We start from the raw sequence: 20,245 nt of genomic DNA, 5'->3' as shown, positions 1-20,245 counted from the left end.
GGGACCTCCAGCTGGACGGCCGATTAACGAGCGGGATTAAATCTCTTTGTACAGAACGTGTGGTACCGCCAGTCTGCGCTCTTGCCTGCTTGTAAAGTTGAATCATTGGAGACAAGAATTGTGAATATACACGTTTTCATTTACCGTTTGTGGTGTGTCGTGGAAACATCATGGCATAGTTTTACATTTTTTGTGACTTTCCGGTTACTAGCGGTGGTTCAAAATTTGGGTATTAGCACACGAGGGTGGTTGGTATTCAATTGTGTTTTTCGATTTGGTGGGCACAAGTGTACACAAGTTTGTTCTGTATTATATCCATACGACACCATGGTTGAGTGAAGAACCAAGTGCGCACGCGGAAACTCCATACGCCAGGTCGCCCACTGTCTGTATAAGGTATGTGGGTGATTACGAGGTGTCGTTAAACGACCGCGGTATCTCAGGTTCGACTTTTGAAGTCCCTTCGTTCGAGCTCCTTCTCTTCCTTCCTCCATGGTTCAACCCGCCAAATTGAATTGAGTGAAGTGTGGAATCTCATGCATCTTTTTCGCACTATAGTTATTCCCAGGGAACCTTTGGTCGATCTTTTTAAAATACTAAGAAAAGCCCTTTTCACATCATAAGTTTTTCCTTGGGTTTGATCGTAAGTGTGAAATGGCCGTGCATATTCCTTTGAAATAGTACTCCCGGAAGTCACCTATATAGGGTGCGTTCGTTTAGCTTCCCTGGGTCGACCCTGGTGTGTGGCGTAATTTTTTTCCCAGAACGAACATGGGTAATTATCTGCACACGTTCGTCCTGGAAAAAAATAACACGCCACACACCGGGGTCGACCCGGGGAAGCTAAACGAACGCATCCATAAATACGTGTTTACATGCTTAAACTGATACGAAAATTATTTGTTTTACTCATTTCTCAAAAACTACAACACTTCAGTAAGTAAAATTTCTAGAGAAGCTTTCTACTATCATAATCTTCGAACTGTGTAAGTTTAAAGTAAATCTGTGGACGTTGTGTTTGTGTCAGGAAAACAGTACATATATAATATACCCTTTTAGAACGTGATAATCACTGGTTAAGATGGATTGAGCTTTCCTGAGTATCTATGTGGTTCACCGATATTTTAGTCCCAAGTCTGACAATCATCAACAAACTGTTTTAGTTTAACAATGGACTCCATTTAAGGCATACAGCATCATTCACATCAGTGTTTAGAGTACGTCACTGCATTTAGTCAGTGAATTCATTACGAATATGTGATTGGCTGCTTATATTGTCAATCAAAACCCAAAGTAGACCGAGGGTAACGTCATTGGAAACGCACTAGTATTAAAACTTGCTGCATCTGCATCAGTGCTCATAACAACGTTGCATATCTTATCGGAGAAGAGGAACCGAGAAGTCTTTGACTACAAACACAACATCAAGGTAAGTGTTTCTTGTGATATGCCGGGCCCAGGCTTTGTCTTTGATGCATTAAGTGCATATTTTCTTTAGTAGACTGTGGCGGTACTGTGAAGTTCCCATGCGGTGGTATAGCCTCAACTCTCGGCCCTAGCTCTGCCACCTTATAGTGTGGCAGTACTGCGGATGTACATATCCATGTGCAAGAAGTTGCATTGAAAGGTCTAGGGCCTATGTACTTTTTGTATGACAAAAAAATCTAAGATTTACACTAAACGTACACGGTTTGAAGATAAAGATAGTAGAAAGCTTCCCTGAAAATATTACTTGCTGAGGTGCTGTAGTTTTTGAGAAATGAGTAGAACAATGTCATGAAAATAAAAACTACAGCACGTCAGCAAATGATATTTTAAGGTAGCTTTCTACTATCATAATCTTCAACGGTGTAAGTTAAAGTAATCTGTGGACATTTTGTTTTGTGATTAAAAAAGTACCAAAACCCTTTAATCCAACGAAACCAGGCTGTTTATCGTTACCTGTTACGGATCTTTCTTACAAATCCCGCAGGTTGCTTGTGCTAAGATTTGTGGACAATGTTAATATCTAAGAATTTCATTTTTAACGAGGTATTGCTATCGAACTGTGCTGGATGGACAGTCGTGTTCGTCAAAACATAGTGTACCCTTTCAACATTCTGTCATCGATCTCGAAAATACTCAGGGTAAAAGTGAATCAAACCTGAACAAAAAACATCGTTTTGTTTGACTTGAAATTAGATTAATTTTCATGCTTTAATTTTCGTTTATAAACTAAAATTTACACTACAATCGCAGCAAAGGGATATCATGTTATGTAGGTGACGAGAAAATAAAACTTAACACCAATGTTTTTAGTTGAAAGACCTTTGTATAACTTAATTAAGGCACTTTCACTGACTTCATTTAGAAAAAAAACTACATTAACAAGCTGGTTCAAACTGCTTCCAAACAAAGACTATAACCTCTGCAAAATATTGTGACTGACCCCGTTTTTGGTCGACCTATAAACTACATACAAAGAATTGTAGTAGGGTGAACAATGACATACTCAATCATTTTGTCAGTTCAAAGGGATAAAAGTAATGTTGGCACAACCACCTTCTTTCAATCTGCGAACCCAAATCCGTGTTATATTAAAAAGAAAACCTATGTATTGAAAATATCAGACAACACAAATGTTTAGTGGCAGTACCAACGTTGAAACATTATTACACGTCTGTCAAAACTTAGCCTTGTATTTATTGTGATTCATCATTGCAAGCATTCATGCCACACAGCATCAGGAGCTTACTTTCCAGAAACACGACTAAAATGTGATTGTAAAAAAAACATGCGATAACTTAAAATTTTCAACATCAATGCCTTCGAACGAAAACACTAAAACTTTGGAAGATTTAACACATGTTGACAGATGTTGCTGTCCTAATTCAAGACAAAATAACATTAATCAACAAATTTGAGAACAAATCCATTGAATTTACGATTACGAATTTACGGCTAGAACTTCATTAAGAGAACATTCTTAGCTGAATCAGTAACAATGCCTCAAGTTTAGTTTCTATAAACTTTTTTCATTGCGTTTTTAGTTGCTGTCCATAGCGCATTAAATAAGGTAAAACAATATATACAAGACATCATTTTGTGTTGTGTTCAATAATGACTGTAAAAAGTGTCAGTAATTAATCGCAATTTTTCAAAATACAAATTAATTACAGTTTTTTGTATAACACAAATCATGTTTAAATTTATATGATTTCACTTAGAGTTATGCAGTTAGTGTTACAGTAAACTAAAAAGGGTAATTTAATAACTAATTACAAATTTTAAAAAAAATGTTTCCTGTACAACAGAAGAACAAAAGAAAAAAATGTTTTTAACAGTAACGATTTTATATTTAACTGAGAGTTTATTGCACTGTATAATCTAGGCGCTTTTGACACTTTATCACTCGGTGTATCGCGACATATGCATAAAACAACAAACCTGTGAAAATTTGAGCTCGATTGGTCGTCTGAGTTGCAAGATGACTATGAAAGAAAAAACACCCTTGTCACACAAAGTTGTGTGCTGTCAGATGCTTGATTTCGAAACCTCAAATTCTAAATCTGAGGTCCCGAACTCAAATCCGTGTAAAAAACTCCTTTCTTGAAAACTATGTCACTTCAGAGGGAGCCGTTTCTCACAATGTTTTATACTATCAACCTCTCCCCATTACTCGTTACCAAGTAAGGTTTTATGCTAATAATTATTTTGAGTAGTTACCAAAAGTGTCCACTGCCTTTAAGTAAATTGAAATTGAAGCTTAGGAGTTGTTTTTACTTAAAACCGAGATTTTATTGCTTGATACAAATAATATCTGAGCATTAAATACGCATGTTTTACAGAATTTCTCCAAGCTAACGGCCATGATTAATTTAAACCAAAAAGGCCTAATCGATTTTTGTTTAGTCTAATATATTTTAAATTTCAGATGAAGAGTACCATAGCAGTGGCCATTGTTTTGGCTTTTATGCAAGTTCAGTTTATGGTGGCTACAAGTGCAGCTTCATCTGATCCAGAAGCGACATGTAACTCCTGCTGCCAAGGCCTAGCCGGTGTACCTGGAATCCCTGGGTCAAATGGAAACCATGGCCAGCACGGGCTGGCAGGTCCTAGAGGTGATGCGGGCGTGGGAGGTCAACCCGGGGCTAAAGGAGACGTGGGATCAGATGGACTGGCTGGTCAGCCAGGCGCTAAAGGGGATCATGGACTGAAGGGGGAGCAAGGAGTCGGTCAACCTGGGAAACAAGGACCTCAAGGTCTGCCTGGGATAAATGGTTTGAAGGGGGAGAGAGGTGAACGTGGACCAGCTGGACAGTCTGGGGAAGCAGGTGAGTGTAGTACGCGACGGTCCGCCTTCACTGCAGTGAGGAATACCGTCTTCAGCCCTCCATCCGCCTATGATCCTCTGCCCTTCGAAGAGTTGTTGTTTTCAGAGGAAGGGACTGATTTTAACTTGGACAATGGCATGTTTACGTGTACTGTGCCTGGGGTTTACACCTTCATGTTCTCAGTCTTAAAAACATCAAGTAATTCTCAGCTATGGGTTTTTCTTAAGAAGAATGGTAACACCATAGTTTCAGGGACTGTTAACGCTGAAGGTTATCATTCATTTAGCAGCAGTGCGGTGATTTCCCTGAACCATGGAGATCAAGTTCACCTAGCTGTACGCGGTCATATATATAGTAGTACTAACCGTTACACGTCCTTTAGTGGATTCCTGGTGTACGAAATCTAAATAAAACGAAAGGGGAGATATAAGTGCCTTCTGGCCACATCTGTGTCTGGGAAAAGGGTATATTTTAAACATTTAAAAATAGTGAACAAAAATATGTTGATCTTCTGTTTTCTCTTCTTAAAGGCACATGTCCTTTTCTGAAAAAATCGGGGTTTTTACGTCAAACGTCATATTTTGTTTGAGTACCTAAAATTCATAGTAATTGCACAATTTAGTGAAAATCAGTGATAAATGAATGTCGAAGAATGCAGTTTACTTAAATAAAATACTAATCTCAAAGTTAACAAGTGTAAAGGCATATGCCAAAGTTTTAGCAGTTATGATGTGTCACGGGGAGGTATTGAATGCCTTTAACGAATTCAAGTTGAACAGCTATGATCAATATTTAACACTCATCTCTTGAAAAACACCATGCTTGGGTATTTGCAAGACTCGTTACTGGACCTCTTGACTCAATAAGTGGATTAAGATCAGTATTGCTTGCTGGAATTACAGTGCTAATTTGTTTCATAACACAGGAACACACAGTTGCTAATGTCGGCACGTGTGATTTGTGACGTTGTCTCATTCTCATTAATGTGGCAAAGCCCAGCAACATGTCATCATTTCACATTTGGTTTTATTTTTCACCTTTCTAATGATAGGCAACATAAGACTTTGACCCTTTAACTTTTGATTTACGTTCAACGTTCGCTGTAGTAGTTGTAACTGTATAACATTTTCCATTATATTCAATTGTAACACAGTTAAGTTGTAATCCTAAAAACAGAACAAACAGAAACATTGTTTTCCAACTAAAAATAAGATGATTCTGCTCTTATGTGAATAAAAAATGTAAACATATTTAAACCCTTTTAAACGTATAATCAGATTATTATTTTTATGGCCTGTACAGGAAGCAATCTTAAAGTGCAAAGCGGGTCAACAGTCTCCAGCAAACTGTCACTTGACGCAGAATTGAGCACCCGTCTTGCCAAGGCCGCCTCAGTGATGGCCAGGCTGGCAAAGAGAGTTTGGCTAAATAAGAACCTAGCCATGTGAACAAAACTCCAGGTCTACCAAGCATGCGTCACCAGCACGCTGGTACACGGCAGTGAGGCCTGGACCACCTACATCAGACAAGAAAAATGGTTAAACAGCTTCCACCTGCGCTGCCTACGCCGCATCTTGGTCATTACATGGCAGGAAAAAGTTTCAAACACTGAAGTCCCGGAACGTGCCCACTCCACCAGCATGTTCGCCATGTTGAGCCAGCAGGTGGCTCGGTCACGTCCACAGGATGAACTCCAGTTGGCTGCCAAAAGCAATCCTATATGGCGCACTTTCATCAGGCTCCAGGCCAATTGGTCGCCCCTACCTACGATTCAAGGACGTATGTAGACGCGACATGAGGCAGGCCGGCATAGACAGCCGGGAGGAAGCTGCACAAAAACGCAGCGCCTGGAGGCAGACAGTTGCCACAGGGGTCAACCACGCAGAAGAGAGGCGCACTTCCTTGCTGCGGGAGAAGAGGCAGAGGAGGAAATTGCGAGTAGCAGCCCCTACCCCTGTGTCAGCCCCATCCCCGTATGTCTGAAACAACTGTGGCAGAGACTGCCATGCAATATTTTTGACTTCTCAGCTGCAGCCGCAGCTGCAAAAGAGAGGACAACCCCCGGGCGCAATCCATCGTCAGTATTGACGGACGGATGCCTACTACTACTCCTCAAAACACATACTTCAATGACAAAAGCTTTATTTTGACAAAATACCACTTCCAGGTGACTTTAACAGAATCTTATAAGACCTTACAAGTTGAATTGTACGAGCGATGTAGGATCCCATGGATGATACCATGGGTTCCAATGTAGGATCCCATGGGTCCTATGGAGGATCCCATGGGGTTCCATATAGGAGGATCCATGGGGTTCCATGTAGGATCCCATGGAGGCTCCCATGGGGTCCCATTAACCCCAATGACTCGATGGGAACACTATATACCCCACGGTATTCCCATGGTGTTCCCATGGGACCCCATGATAGTAACCCTGATGACTCAATGGGAACGCTTCATACCCCATTATAGTATAACAAAGTTGAGTTTTGGTAATTTTTGCCCTCATTCATATATGCTTATTATACTTGTATTTTTGTAGGGCCCTTGGTTTTGACAGTGTTTTTCTGTGTACATGCGGCAGGGTAACATTTTTGGGGTATAATTCTGGGGAAAGTTGTTGTGTGTTACAGGCTTCTTTAAACCCTCCAAATTCCACAGCCGATTCGGCCTAGTTTTCACCCAACCCAAGTTTAATGCTTAAAACATTGCTGCATGTACAGGAGACACATTGGGCTAAATTTAGGGTTCCTCTCCCGTTTATTCTGGTGAATTAAGTGTAAGGTTTGATGGTTTGGTCATAATAGCGACACTCATGGATTTTTAGTCCATACTGCCTCCCGTTTTTATGTAAATTCAGATTTGGAAGTTATTTTGCTTTTTGAATAAAAAGTTGCTAAGAAATTACAGTGATGACAACTTCTAGTCTTTTTTTTTTCTTTTCTTTTTTTTATTTTCTTTTTTTAATGCATTTCGCCAGACGCACAAGCCTGAAGGCCACTTCAAGGTGTGGGCTACAATTATTGTTTCCAGAGGCCGTACTCGTTCTTATTGGATGTAGGCTTGGGTATCATGAGTCCGAAGCCTGGTCTGGCCCTTCAAAAAGGTATTTAACAATACCAAGTGCATCACTGTCACCACTTTCCACAATATTGTATAAAAAGAGTTAATGAGTGATGACCCGGAGTGAACTAAATAAAATACACGAAAAAAATGACTACATGAGACCATATTGAATTTAGATAATATATTTACTACAACAACTATTTACAATTATGTACAATATTCAGTGGGTAAATCGGAGTAATCATTACTTAAACCCACAGTCAATTAAATCACTTAATTCAGTTGGCTAAACAATCTAAAAATCATGCAATAGTCCAATCTATAATCAGTATTTCACATATCACTTGCTTGGCTCATCATCAACTGAGTTTCTTCATTCGAAGCCTCCACTTCTCAGTGTATGGGTTTACTTATCAGCAGATTGAAGGAGCGACATCGCGGCTCTGATCGGCACGTCTTCCTGCACAACACCACACCATCAGCCCGTAGCTTCTTCAGGACGTGACCAATACGGCACTGGGACTTGATGTGACCATCGGAACCAGTCTGAAGGCAGAATATCGAGGCGGTTGTTTGAAGTGTACGCTCGCAGATGACGTATCGTCTAATTTTACAATCATCATCGATCCAATTGCCATTATTATTATTTTTTGCGAAAACAGCGCAGTGTGTGCTGACATTCACTTTAGGACGACCTTCTTTCCAATTTTGATACTCGTCTAATTCACTCGATAGTGGACACGGGTGCCAATTCCCATCCTCGTGTGTATCATAACAACCCGTCCAGATATGACGGGTTGGAACTCCACTTACTAATCCAGAGAACATACTCCAAATGTTCCATATTTGAGTTTGGGACAATTAGGACTACGTTGAGTCTGCAGCAGGTATCGCTTGCCTCATGCCAGTTAATAAAATTTGGTTTAGTTTCAGTGTGTAGCATGACTCGCCGTATCGCTGCCAGTCAGTAGGACAGATAGCAGCCAGGGCAACAAGAAGCAACAAAACGCAAGCAAGATTCATCATGAGAAAAAAACGACTTGTTCCCACAGTTCAACAATTCATTGTGCGGTGATAAGTAAACTGCATGAAAACTACGTCTGCAAGAAATATCCACGCGTCAATTTGCTGAAGCCATGAAATGTAGATTGCAAGTACTGCAAGTATTGCAAGTATTACTTCGAGAAAACCTCGAATGAACGAAGCAAACTTTCAATAAACCGAAATTATATGTCGGTGTAACAATTAAACAATTGAGGTTATCAATTAATCTCATTAGGGAACGCAATCGCTAGTTCAGCAACTTTTGAAGCTGATTACCATGCCGGTGCATTCTTTGTACATTTATTGAGTGAAAGTAAAAACCTACATACTGAATAATGACCTTAAACCTGGGGGAAAAACTCTTTTTAAGTTACTCATGTGAACTAAAAATTCCGAAAAATGGGTATTTGTAAGGTGAGAACTAGTTTTCCTCATGGACCAACGGTCAAATCCTGTGAGCCATTAACTATTTGTGGCGCTCTAAACGAAACATGTGTTTTTAGCAATTTATATTGGAACAAGCACTGAGCACCCAACGACCTTTTCGAAAAAATCGTCATTATGTTGTGATAAGCATGATGTATAGCACAATATGGCACCGGTTGCAACCGTATCTCCATCGATTAAATATTTCATGCCGACATTTACTGGGTTAAACTTGCCCTTTAACGTAATATGAGCGGAAATGGGGGGAAACTGGCAAGGTACTTTATGAAGCAGTCTAAAGTGCAACGATGTATAGCGGATATAACTACGAGGATCGCGGAAGACGATTACAGAAGGCGGATGTACATGTATACACATGAGGTATGTGTTCTTCACTAAAGAGTTTAGCACATTTGAACGCATTAGTAACATACAGCCTCATTCAAACTAGTGTAAGAGTAAGTCACTGCTTGCAATCGGTGACTTCGATACGGATATGTGATTGACAGCCTCATTGAAACCAGTGTAAGAGTAAGTCACTACTTTCAATCAGTGACTTCGATACGGATGTGTGATTGACAGCCTCATTCAAACTAGTGTAAGAGTAAGTCACTGCTTGCAATCAGTGACTTCGATACGGATGTGTGATTGACAGCCTCATTCAAACTAGTGTAAGAGTAAGTCACTACTTGCAATCAGTGACTTTGAAACGGATATGTGATTGACAGCCTCATTCAAACCAGTGTAAGAGTAAGTCACTGCTTTTCTACACGAAGGTTTGATTGGGTGTTTATATGATAATTGTCAACCAAAGCCCTAAGTAGACTGCTGGTAACTTCAACGGAAACGCACCAGTATTTAAACGCGCTGCACCAGCAGCAGAGCTCATAACAACTTTGCATCGTATCGTATAAGAGGAACCGATAAGTCTAGGACTAGAAGCTCACAAATTCAAGGTAAGTGTTTCTTATTAACCGGAGCCCAATTTCACAGAGCTGCTTAACAGTCGATTTTGTGCTTAATGGGCGCACTTAGCAAATGTCATTGGTTTTAAAGCCTCAATTTTCTGTTTAAGCATCCTAATGCTACTCTCACACTTGGGCGAATATCTTGCGAATATGGATGTTTGAAATTCGCGATGAATTAGCCCAAAAGTTGCGATTTGTACCAATGGCTTACCAAATGCTTACGCAAATCGATGGCGAATTACCGTCTTCACAACATTCGCTGAATGTACGGAAGCGTTTCGTTTTGCCGCTCTCACAGAGTGGCGAATGTTCTTGCGAACATGAATATTTGAATTTCGCGTTGAATGGCGTCCAAAATGACGGTTGGATAGTGACTATTTTTATCTCGGTCTCACCCATCGATCGTCCTCGTTCGGCCCTCTCCTTACCACTATCTTACGAATATATTACGCTTGCCAATGCCTTTACGAACGTTGCAAACGCTTACGCACGCTTTACCAACGTTACCAATGCTTTCGTCGCCACACTGCATATATTTCGCCCGTCAATTTGTCAGCACTTTCCTCTTTTTTGGCTGAAGCAAACGATCTTAATGTTGCGCGCGCATTTTTGTTAACGTGTTTAAGCTAGCAACCGCTACTGATATAGGTTTACGCTAAAGCATTTTTTTTGCTACGTTAAGCAAACACATTATGCTTGCCATAAGCAGCTCTATGAAATTGGGCCCCGGCAGATATTATGAGGTATTTAATCGCAAATATCTTTGCAAATATTGCAATTTCTGAAACATTTTTGTACAATTATGTGCAAACATCTTTTCAAATATCTGCGATGTAGCACATATTTTTGCAAATATCCTTACAAATAACATGCGAATGTTCAAGGCCGTTTGCATTTTTGCCACAAAGGGTTACACTATAATAATAATATAATAATATCGAAGTCTTATATAGCGCACGTATCTACCAAACAATGTACTCAAGGCGCTGAGTATAATACAAACTTTCAGAAAGATAGGTAATTGCAGCGATGAATTTTGAGACCCAATTATTTAGCACCTTGTAATGGTTTACAAGGTACTACAGCGCATACAGCAGCCACAGCCACGAACCACGGGGCGAACCCCTTCTCTTCGAAAAGTGCACTGGGTTCCTTAACATGCGTTACACAACACATGGGACCAACGGCTTTACGTCCCATCCGAAGGACGAACCAATGGTTAAGTGTCTTGCTTAAGGACACAAGTGTCACGGCTGGGGATTCGAACCCACACTCTGCTGATCAGAAACACCATAGTTTAAATTCGGTGCTCTTAACCGCTCGGCCACGACACTTCCAAACCATCATTCTGATTTGTAGGTGTTCGGCCAACAGCCGAACAACTATTGTTATTGTTATGTTTTTTTTTAGGTGTTCGGCCAACAGCCGAAAAACTATTGTTATTGTTACGGTTTTTTTAGGTGTTCGGCCAACAGCCGAACAACTATTGTTAATATTGTTAGGTGTTCGGCCATCAAAAAACAACTTTTGAGCTTTAAAGCAAAAGTAAAGCTTGTACAAACTTAAAACTTACTTTGTACATAGGCATTAGTGCGTAGATGAAACTGTCATTTTTTTGGGATTGATGACGTCATAGATGACGTCATGGCAAGGTTTTTAATGTTAAAAAATTACAATTTGCTTGTTGCTGTATCTCAACGAATATTGAAGCTATGATGTTCATATTTCAGCATCGGATAGATAAAGACTTGGACAACAATTAAAAAGTTAACGCCAAAATCGTATGACCTTAACTTCCGGTCGTTACCCTGGGTCAAAGTTCGCCTCCGCATTTTTTCATCAAAAAACAACTTTTGAGCTTTAAAGCAAAAGTAAAGCTTGTACAAAAATTAAAACTTACTTTGTACATAGGCACTAGTGCGTAGATGAAACTGCCACTTTTTTATTGATGACGTCATTGATGACGTCATGGCAAGGTTTTTAATGTTGAAAAACTACAATTTGCTTGTTGCTGTATCTCAACGAATATTGAAGCTATGATGTTCATATTTCAGCATCGGATAAATAGAGACTTGGACAACATTTGAAAAGTTAACGCCAAAATCGTACGACCTTAACTTCCGGGTCGTTACCATGGGTCAAAGTTCGCCTTCGTGTATTTTACATCAACAAAACAACTTTTGAGCTTTTAAACAAAAGTAAAGCTTGTACAAACTTAAAACTAACTATGTTCATAGGCAATGGTGAGTGGAATAAACCGCCACTTTTTGGGAATCATGACGTCGTTGGTGACGTCATGACAGGGTTTTTAATTTTGAAAAATTACCATTTGCTTGTTGCTGTATTTCAACGAATAGAAAAGCTATCATGTTCATATTTCAGCATCGGATAGATAAAGACTTGGACAATATTTTAAAAGTTAACGTCAAAATCGTACGACCTTAACTTCCGGGTCGTTACCCTGGGTCAAAGTTCGCCTTCGTGTATTTTACATCAAAAAACAACTTTTGAGCTTTTAAACAAAAGTAAAGCTTGTACAAACTTAAAACTTACTATGTTCATAGGCAATAGTGATTGAAAGAAACCACCATATTTTGGGAATGATGGCGTCATTGATGACGTCATGACAGGGTTTTTAATTTGAAAAATGACCATTTGCTTGTTGCTGTATCTCAACGAATAGAAAAGCTATGATGTTCATATTTCAGCATCGGATAGATAAAGACTTGCACAACATTTGAAAAGTTAACGCCAAAGTCGTACGACCTTAACTTCCGGGTCGTTACCCTGGGTCAAAGTTCGCCTTCGTGTATTTTACATCAAAAAAACAACTTTTGAGCTTTTAACAAAAGTAAAGCTTGTACAAACTTAAAACTTAATATGTTCATAGGCAATAGTGAGTGGAAGAAACCGCCATATTTTGGGAATGATGGCGTCAATGATGACGTCATGACAGGGTTTTTAATTTTCAAAAATGACCATTTGCTTGTTGCTGTATCTCAACGAATAGAAAAGCTATGATGTTCATATTTCAGCGTCGGATAGATAAAGACTTTGACAACATTTGAAAAGTTAATGCTAAAATCGTACGATCTTAACTTCCGGGTGGTTACCCTGGGTCATAGTTCGCCTTCGTGTATTTTACATCAACAAAACAACTTTTGAGCTCTTAAACAAAAGTAAAGCTTGTACAAACGTAAAACTTACTATGTACATAGGCAATAGTGAGTAGATGAAACCGCCACTTTTTTTGGAATGATGACGTCATTGATGAGGTCATGACAAGGTTTTTAATGTTCAAAAATGACCATTTGCTTGTTGCTGTATCTAAACGAATATAAAAGCTATGATGTTCATACTTGGGCATCGGATAGATAAAGAGTTGGGAAACATTTGAAAAGTTAACACTAAAATCGTACGACCTTAACTTCCGGGTCGTTAGCCTGGGTCAAAGTTCGCCTTCGTGTTTTTTCCATCAAAAAAACAACTTTTGAGCTTATCTACGGCATAACTCAAGATTGAGATCGATTTGAACCTTGAAACTCAACAGATAATTCAACCTTCAAAATGACGTTATCGGGTATTAAATAACAATAAAACAACATTTTAAATTTGTAAAAATCATATGGCGCGAAAGTTTTTTTGGGAATTCCCAACAGCGCTCTCTTTTTGGCCAACAAAGAGGGCGCTGTTGATTATCAAATCTGTGTACAGCATTAAGTGCAGGGGTGAGCTAGATTTTTAAAGGGCTTTCATAAGTTGCAAACAAAAAACCTGATGCCAATCTTAAACAAACATATTGCATTTGTGAAGAAACAAGGCGTTCAAAAGTGTGATACAAGTTTAACTATAAAATAATGACACATTGTATAAAAAACATCTTTTTGGTTCAATGTTTTTGAATTACGTCATCACGTAACGTCCAACCGAACACCGTGTTTTTGTAATTAAGACAAAACACTATGTCTAGTTTTTTGTTTGTTTTTCCCTCGTGTTCTTCTTTCGCTGCGAACCTTCTCCAGCAATTTTAAACAAAAGTAAAGCTTGTACAAACTTAAAACTTACTATGTACATAGGCAATAGTGAGTACATGAAACAGCCACTTTTTGGGAATGATGACGTCATTGATGACGTCATGGCAAGGTTTTTAAAGTTGAAAAATGACATTTGCTTTTCGCTGTATCTCAACAAACATGAATGCTATGATGTTCATACTTGGGCATCAGATAGATAAAGACTTGGACAACATTTGAAAAGTTAACGCCAAAATCGTATCACCTTAACTTCCGGTCGTTACCCTGGGTCAAAGTTCGCCTTCGCATTTTTTTCATCAAAAAACAACTTGTGAGCTTTAAAGCAAAAGTAAAGCTTGTACAAACTTAAAACTTACTTTGTACATAGGCACTAGTGCGTAGATGAAACTGCCATTTTTTTGGATTGATGACGTCATGGCAAGGTTTTTAATGTTAAAAAATTACAACTTGCTTGTTGGTTTATCTCAACAAATAGAAAAGCTATGATGTTCATATTTCAGTATCGGATAGATAAAGACTTGGACAACATTTGAAAAGTTAACGCCAAAATCGTACGACCTTAACTTCCGGGTCGTTACCCTGGGTCAAAGTTCGCCTTCGTGTATTTTACATCAAAAAAACAACTTTTGAGCTTTTAAACCAAAGTAAAGCTTGTATAAACTTAAAACTTACTATGTTCATAGGCAATAGTGAGTGGAAGAAACCGCCATATTTTGGGAATGATGGCGTCATTGATGTGATGACTTCATGACAGGGTTTTTAATTTTGAAAAATTACCATTTGCTTGTTGCTGTATCTCAACGAATATTGAAACTATGATGTTCATATTTCAGCATCGGATAGAAAATGACTTGAACAACATTTGAAAAGTTAACGTCAAAATCGTACGACCTTAACTTCCGGGTCGTTACCCTGGGTCAAAGTTCGCCTTCGTGTATTTTACATCAAAAAAACAACTTTTGAGCTTTTAAACCAAAGTAAAGCTTGTACAAACTTAAAACTTACTATGTCCATAGGCAATAGTGAGTGGAAGAAACCGCCATAGTTTGGGAATAATGGCGTCATTGATGACGTCATGACAGGGTTTTTAATTTTGAAAAATGACCATGTGCTTGTTGCTGTATCTCAACCAATAGAAAAGCTATGATGTTCATATTTCAGCATCGGATAGATAAAGACTTGGGAAACATTTGAAAAGTTAACACTAAAATCGTTTACACTTTACATCAACAAAACAACTTTTGAGCTTTTAAACAAAAGTAAAGCTTGTACAAACTTAAAACTTACTATGTACATAGGCAATAGTGAGTAGATGAATCCGCCACTTTTTTGGAATGATTACGTCATTGATGAGGTCATGACAAGGTTTTTAATGTTTAAAAATGACCATTTGCTTGTTGTTGTATATCAACGAATATAAAAGCTATGACGTTCATACTTGGGCATCGGATAGATAAAGACTTGGGAAACGTTTGAAAAGTTAACACTAAAATCGTACGACCTTAATTTCCGGGTCGTTACCCTGGGTCAAAGTTCGCCTTCGTGTTTCCATAAATTGCGAATTAAAACCTAAAGCCAATCTCACACAAACATATTGCATTTGTGAAGAAAAAAGGAGTTGTTAAAAACTGTGATACAAGTTTAACTATAAAAATTTACGACACGTTGTAGAAAAAGTCATCTCTATGGTTAAATCTTTAAAGGGTTTCCATAAATGGCAAATTAAAACCCAAAGCCAATCTCACACAAACATATTGCATTTGCATCCCTTAAGGTGATCCCCTGGCTGCCGCTTCCCAAGTTGTATTGTAAACACAGGTATGATCCTCGGCTATGCCGCAGTGTACGATTGTTTCGCTACTGATTGGGTCCCCGAATAAACAAATTAATAGGATGATGGCCAGCTTATGGCAAGATATCTCATTGTATAACGACTGCACTTCAAGGGTAACTATAAATATGAATATGAATTGTAAACTTGCGGGTACACCATGAGTAAAAACTCTTTTGAAGGAGTGGTGGCTTTGAAAAGAGCCGGTTTGGTCTCGACGTTTCGAACAGTATACTCTGCTCATCTTCATGAGAATGCTGGACTTGTGGTGGTGGGGGTGGAGCTTTTGTATGGCTGGAGAGATGCACCTTTGGGCGGGAAGGATCGAAGCAGTTCTTGGCCGGTGAAGCATGTGAGTTGGTTGCTGGCTTGATGGGTGTGCGTTGGAGTGTGTCAGTGTTGTGGTGTGCTGCTGCTGGAAGTGTGGACTTGAGAAGTGGTGACCAGATGTCGTTGGTTAAGAATCTGATGTCTTGTGGAACTGTGTTGTTAGCCTTGAGCTCGATTGCCTCGTGCCTCGTGATCTCGTGTGAGTGTTTGATGATCGCTGATTTGTCTAGGTGTCGTAGTCTGCCGTATGCTTGGTGTTCCTTGATTCTGGTAGATATATGTAGCGGCCGGTGTCCCCGCTGTAGACTTTACCGCATTCGCAAGGAATGCAATAAACGCGTGGCTTGGCTTGAGTGCCTTGCTTGTCATTGTGTTTGTGAAGAGATTCTTGTATCGTGTTGGGGTGTGTGTGGAAGGTCTTGACTTGTACTTGGCTGAAGATGCGTTGAAGTTGGTGTGATGCGTGGCCGATGTAAGGGACGGTGACGGTTGCCTTGAATTCTGGTCTGTCTTCATGTGGGAGGCTTGGTTTGGACTGGCTGAAGTTGAAAGATCTGCATCCGTTGGGTTGAAGTGATATCTTGATATGGTGAAGCTCCTGCTTCAAGCAGTCTTGGTCGCAGGTGTTGAAAGCCACGGCGGACCAAAGTGCTTTGGGCAGCAGACTTGAAGCGAGGATGGTGGAATGAAGAGCTGTGTAGATATTGGTCGGTGTGTGTGGGCTTGTGGTGTACAGTGTGAGCAAGGGTCTCGTCTTCTATTCTGGTGACTTGGGCATCGAGAAAAGAGATGGTGTTGTTTTCTTCTTTCTTGCACTTTAATCCAGAGCTCGTTGATTTACCTATGTTGGTGGGTTTGGTCTATAGGTAGTTGTAGGTCAAAATGTCGTTTGGTTTTCGCAAACTACTATTTCAATGGGGCCATTCTTTGAGTCGGTTCGGCCTCAACTGGCCAGGGTCTGAAATCATCAGATCAGGTGTGGACATAAACGTGGCACAGATCCAGCACTAGTTTTCCGGCCAGGCTCGGTATCTTCTGGTCATGAAATGGCGCCATCTGACAAAGTTTGGTGGCAACAACTTTTCGAGATTGGCCATTCTCTGAGCTGGAGTGGCCAGACCGGGAACAGGTCTAACATCAACATCAATTCATTTTGAATTCAAAGACGGCCGCCATCTGAAACAATTCCGGTTTATGACTTTCACGGCCAAAGTTTAAGAAACAACATAACTTAAGTGTTTGCGTTTTATTCATCCAAGATGGCCGCTATCTGCCAACGATTATTGTTTTGTTAGGTATGATCCGTTGAAGGTATTTAGCTAGGTGGCATATCTTCTAATCATTCATTTTTTACGGCTCACCATAAGCTCATGGACTAATGTTGCTCACAAGGTCTCTGTGGTTCTCCGATATTTTTTTTAGTCCCAAGTAAGACAATCCTTTTCAAACTGTTTTTGTTTTTTACACTTAAAGGAACATGACAGCATCGATTTTGCTAGTAAAACAGTTTGCTGGCAGTGTAAGCACTTTATTTAATCAACCGTAACATAAACCGACAAAACCTGTAAAAGTTCGAGACCGATCGGCCTTCTGTGTCACGAGAGAACAGTAAAACAAAAATTACAAATTTTGCATTGCATCGATGCCAAAACAAAAATGAATAAAACGCTCACTGAACGATGAACTGCGAACGCAAAATTTAATTACTTCTTTTTCATCAAATATGCTATTTTCAGTCAGAAATATTTAAAGTGATGCTTTCTACATCATCATCATTAGACCGTGTAAGTTTTATGTAAATCTGTGATCTTCACGATTGGTGTTTCTAACCAATTCTGTAACGTTCCTTTAACATACCATGATAACAATGAAAACCACACCGTACTTTCAATAAACTACTTAGAATCAATTCCTAATGCTTGTTGGTCGAGGAGACATCTTCACACTTTTATTGATTTTGGGAATTAAAGGATATTTATATGTTATAGTACTGCACAATTTGGAGTTACGTGGTTTCTGTCTGTGTGCTATTTCGTCCTCTGCAAAACCAACTCCATATGACCCATGGTGTGACAAACAGAAAAGTCAATATGTTGACGCTCAAGCGAGCTGTAGGCTATAAGTAGGTACTCAAGAGTCTAGCGGTAGCCATTTTGTTGTGCTATGCCATATCCAGAGGAACACAACAGAACCCTTATGATTAAGACGGCCAAATACATTGGGTTACACACACCCATGTTCATTCCACCAAATGTCAAATTGGCTCCCACATGGTTAAAGTACAATATAGCGAAAAAGTACTTGCACAGACACAGCCAAAACGGATTAAGCGTGAATAAAATTTGAGCTGACTAAAAACTGATGGTCGCCGCTAAAGCAGCGCCCTCTATGTCTGCATGTTTTAATCGTTTGTTCTTTTACATTCCAGATGAAGATATCCATAACAACAGTGACCCTTCTTATTGGTATTTTACAAGTTCATGTCATGGTGGCTACAGTTGCAGTTTCACCTGATCCGGAGATGACGTGTAACTCCTGCTGCCAGGGGCCAGCCGGTACACCGGGAATTCCCGGGTCAAATGGAAACCATGGCCAGCATGGGACAGCAGGTCCAAGAGGTGAAGCAGGCTCTCCTGGTGGGGTAGGTCAACCCGGTGCCAAGGGAGACATGGGGTCAGATGGACCGGTTGGTGAGCCAGGTGCTAAAGGGGAAAATGGACTGAAGGGAGAGCAAGGAGTCGGTCAACCAGGGAAACAAGGACCTCAAGGTCTGCCTGGGACGAATGGTCTGAAGGGGGAGAGAGGTGAACCTGGACCAGCTGGACAGACTGGTGAAGCATGTAGTACGCGACGGTCCGCCTTCACTGCAGTTAGGAATACCGCGTATAGCCCTACAACTGGCTGGGATCCCCTGCCCTTCGAAGAATTATTGTTTTCAGCGGCAGGGGTTAACTTTCATTTGAATAGTGGTACATTTACATGCACTGTGGCAGGGGTATACGTATTTATGTTCTCAGTTCTGAAGTTAAACAGTGCGCCTGTCTTAGAGATTCAGCTGAGAAAAAACAATGACCCTGTTGTTACAACGTCCGTATACGCTGCAAATTATGATCAAGAGAGTGGCAGTGCGGTTATTCCTCTGCTCAATGAAGATCAAGTTCACTTAGCTGTGAGCGGTAAAGTATACAGTGACGTTCGCCATTTTTCGTCTTTTACTGGATTCTTGTTGTACGAAATCTAAATCAATCAGAGAAACATACAACGTTTTTTTTACGCAAACTAAAGTTATATTTTACAGTTTAACAAATAACAACAATCAGTTGTAGCATGAAGGCGGGACAGTTTGTTTTAGACTGATTTATAATTACTAAATTACTAAATAATTCATTACTAATAATTACTAACCTTTGTTTGTTGAATTAGTAGCAGACACCTTTTACTGTTATAATGTATGTTACATTTGACAGTGTAGTTTTGCAAACATGTTTATTATGAAGATAATTTGACAAATGTTTTGCTACGTTTAGGGTGCTATAAATATTGCTTTATCCTTATTTGACTTCAACCCTTTTTTCGGGAACAAAATGTAAGTATAATGTTCAATGTAAAATTCAAAGGGTGTGATATCATACTTAGTCATGTGATCTTTCCAATTTTAAAATGACGAGTGCTTGAAAAAGACTCTGTCCTATTTCGTTGCTGAAAAAAAATGGTAACAGTTGCCTTCTGTTGATATCTTGCTTAAAGCCGGTGGACACTTTTGGTAATTGTCAAAGACCAGTCTTCTCACTGGTTGTATCTCAACATATGCATAAAATAACAAACCTGTGAAAAACTGAGCTCGTTTGGTCGTCGGCGGAGATAACTATGAAAACAAAAAAAACCCTTGCCACACGAAGTGATGCTTGATTTCGACTCCTCAAAGTCTAAACTTGAGGTCTCGAAATCAAATTCGTGGAAAATTACGTCTTAGTCGAAACCTACTCCACTGCAGAGGGAGCCGTTTCTCGCAAAGATTATACTACCAACCTCTCCCCATTACTAGTTATCAAGTAAGGTTTATGCTAATAATTGTTTTGAGTAATTACCAATAGTGTCCACTGCCTTTAATGAACCATACGTTTGATAATAAACTAATGATCACCTGTAATCAAAAGGATACAGAGTTTTGAGCTGTTTTTGTTATACCAAACACGTCTCAATGTGGTGAAATGTATAATTCTTTCTCGTAGT

The 20,245-nt window shown here is 39.6% G+C and overlaps 2 protein-coding genes across 3 annotated transcripts; both read left to right on the top strand.

The window, feature by feature from the left end:
• Nucleotides 1-617: 617 nt before the first annotated feature.
• LOC117302104 (complement C1q and tumor necrosis factor-related protein 9A-like) lies at nt 618-6,299 on the top strand. 2 transcript variants are annotated; one of them, XM_033785900.1, is made up of 4 exons: nt 618-643; nt 1,295-1,429; nt 3,914-4,313; nt 5,616-6,299. In XM_033785900.1, the coding sequence occupies exons 3-4, from the start codon at nt 3,914-3,916 to the stop codon at nt 5,759-5,761; spliced, it is 546 nt and encodes a 181-aa protein (XP_033641791.1). In that variant the 5' UTR covers nt 618-643; nt 1,295-1,429; the 3' UTR covers nt 5,762-6,299. The 2 variants fall into 2 exon arrangements, with proteins under 2 accessions (XP_033641791.1, XP_033641790.1); XM_033785899.1 differs by lacking the exon at nt 5,616-6,299 and having other exon boundaries at nt 627-643; nt 3,914-5,597.
• Nucleotides 6,300-9,654: 3,355 nt separating this feature from the next.
• LOC117302484 (complement C1q and tumor necrosis factor-related protein 9A-like) lies at nt 9,655-19,411 on the top strand. Its single transcript, XM_033786439.1, has 2 exons — nt 9,655-9,805; nt 18,441-19,411. Exon 2 carries the CDS (start codon nt 18,441-18,443, stop codon nt 19,251-19,253), a length of 813 nt encoding a protein of 270 aa, XP_033642330.1. The 5' UTR covers nt 9,655-9,805; the 3' UTR covers nt 19,254-19,411.
• The last annotated feature ends 834 nt before the right edge of the window (nt 19,412-20,245 follow it).

Source organism: Asterias rubens, chromosome 18 (assembly GCF_902459465.1).
Source record: "Asterias rubens chromosome 18, eAstRub1.3, whole genome shotgun sequence".
Classification (NCBI taxonomy): Eukaryota; Metazoa; Echinodermata; class Asteroidea; order Forcipulatida; family Asteriidae; genus Asterias; species Asterias rubens.
Note: the sequence above shows the minus strand (reverse complement) of the source record. Positions and strands in the feature narration are given on the sequence as shown.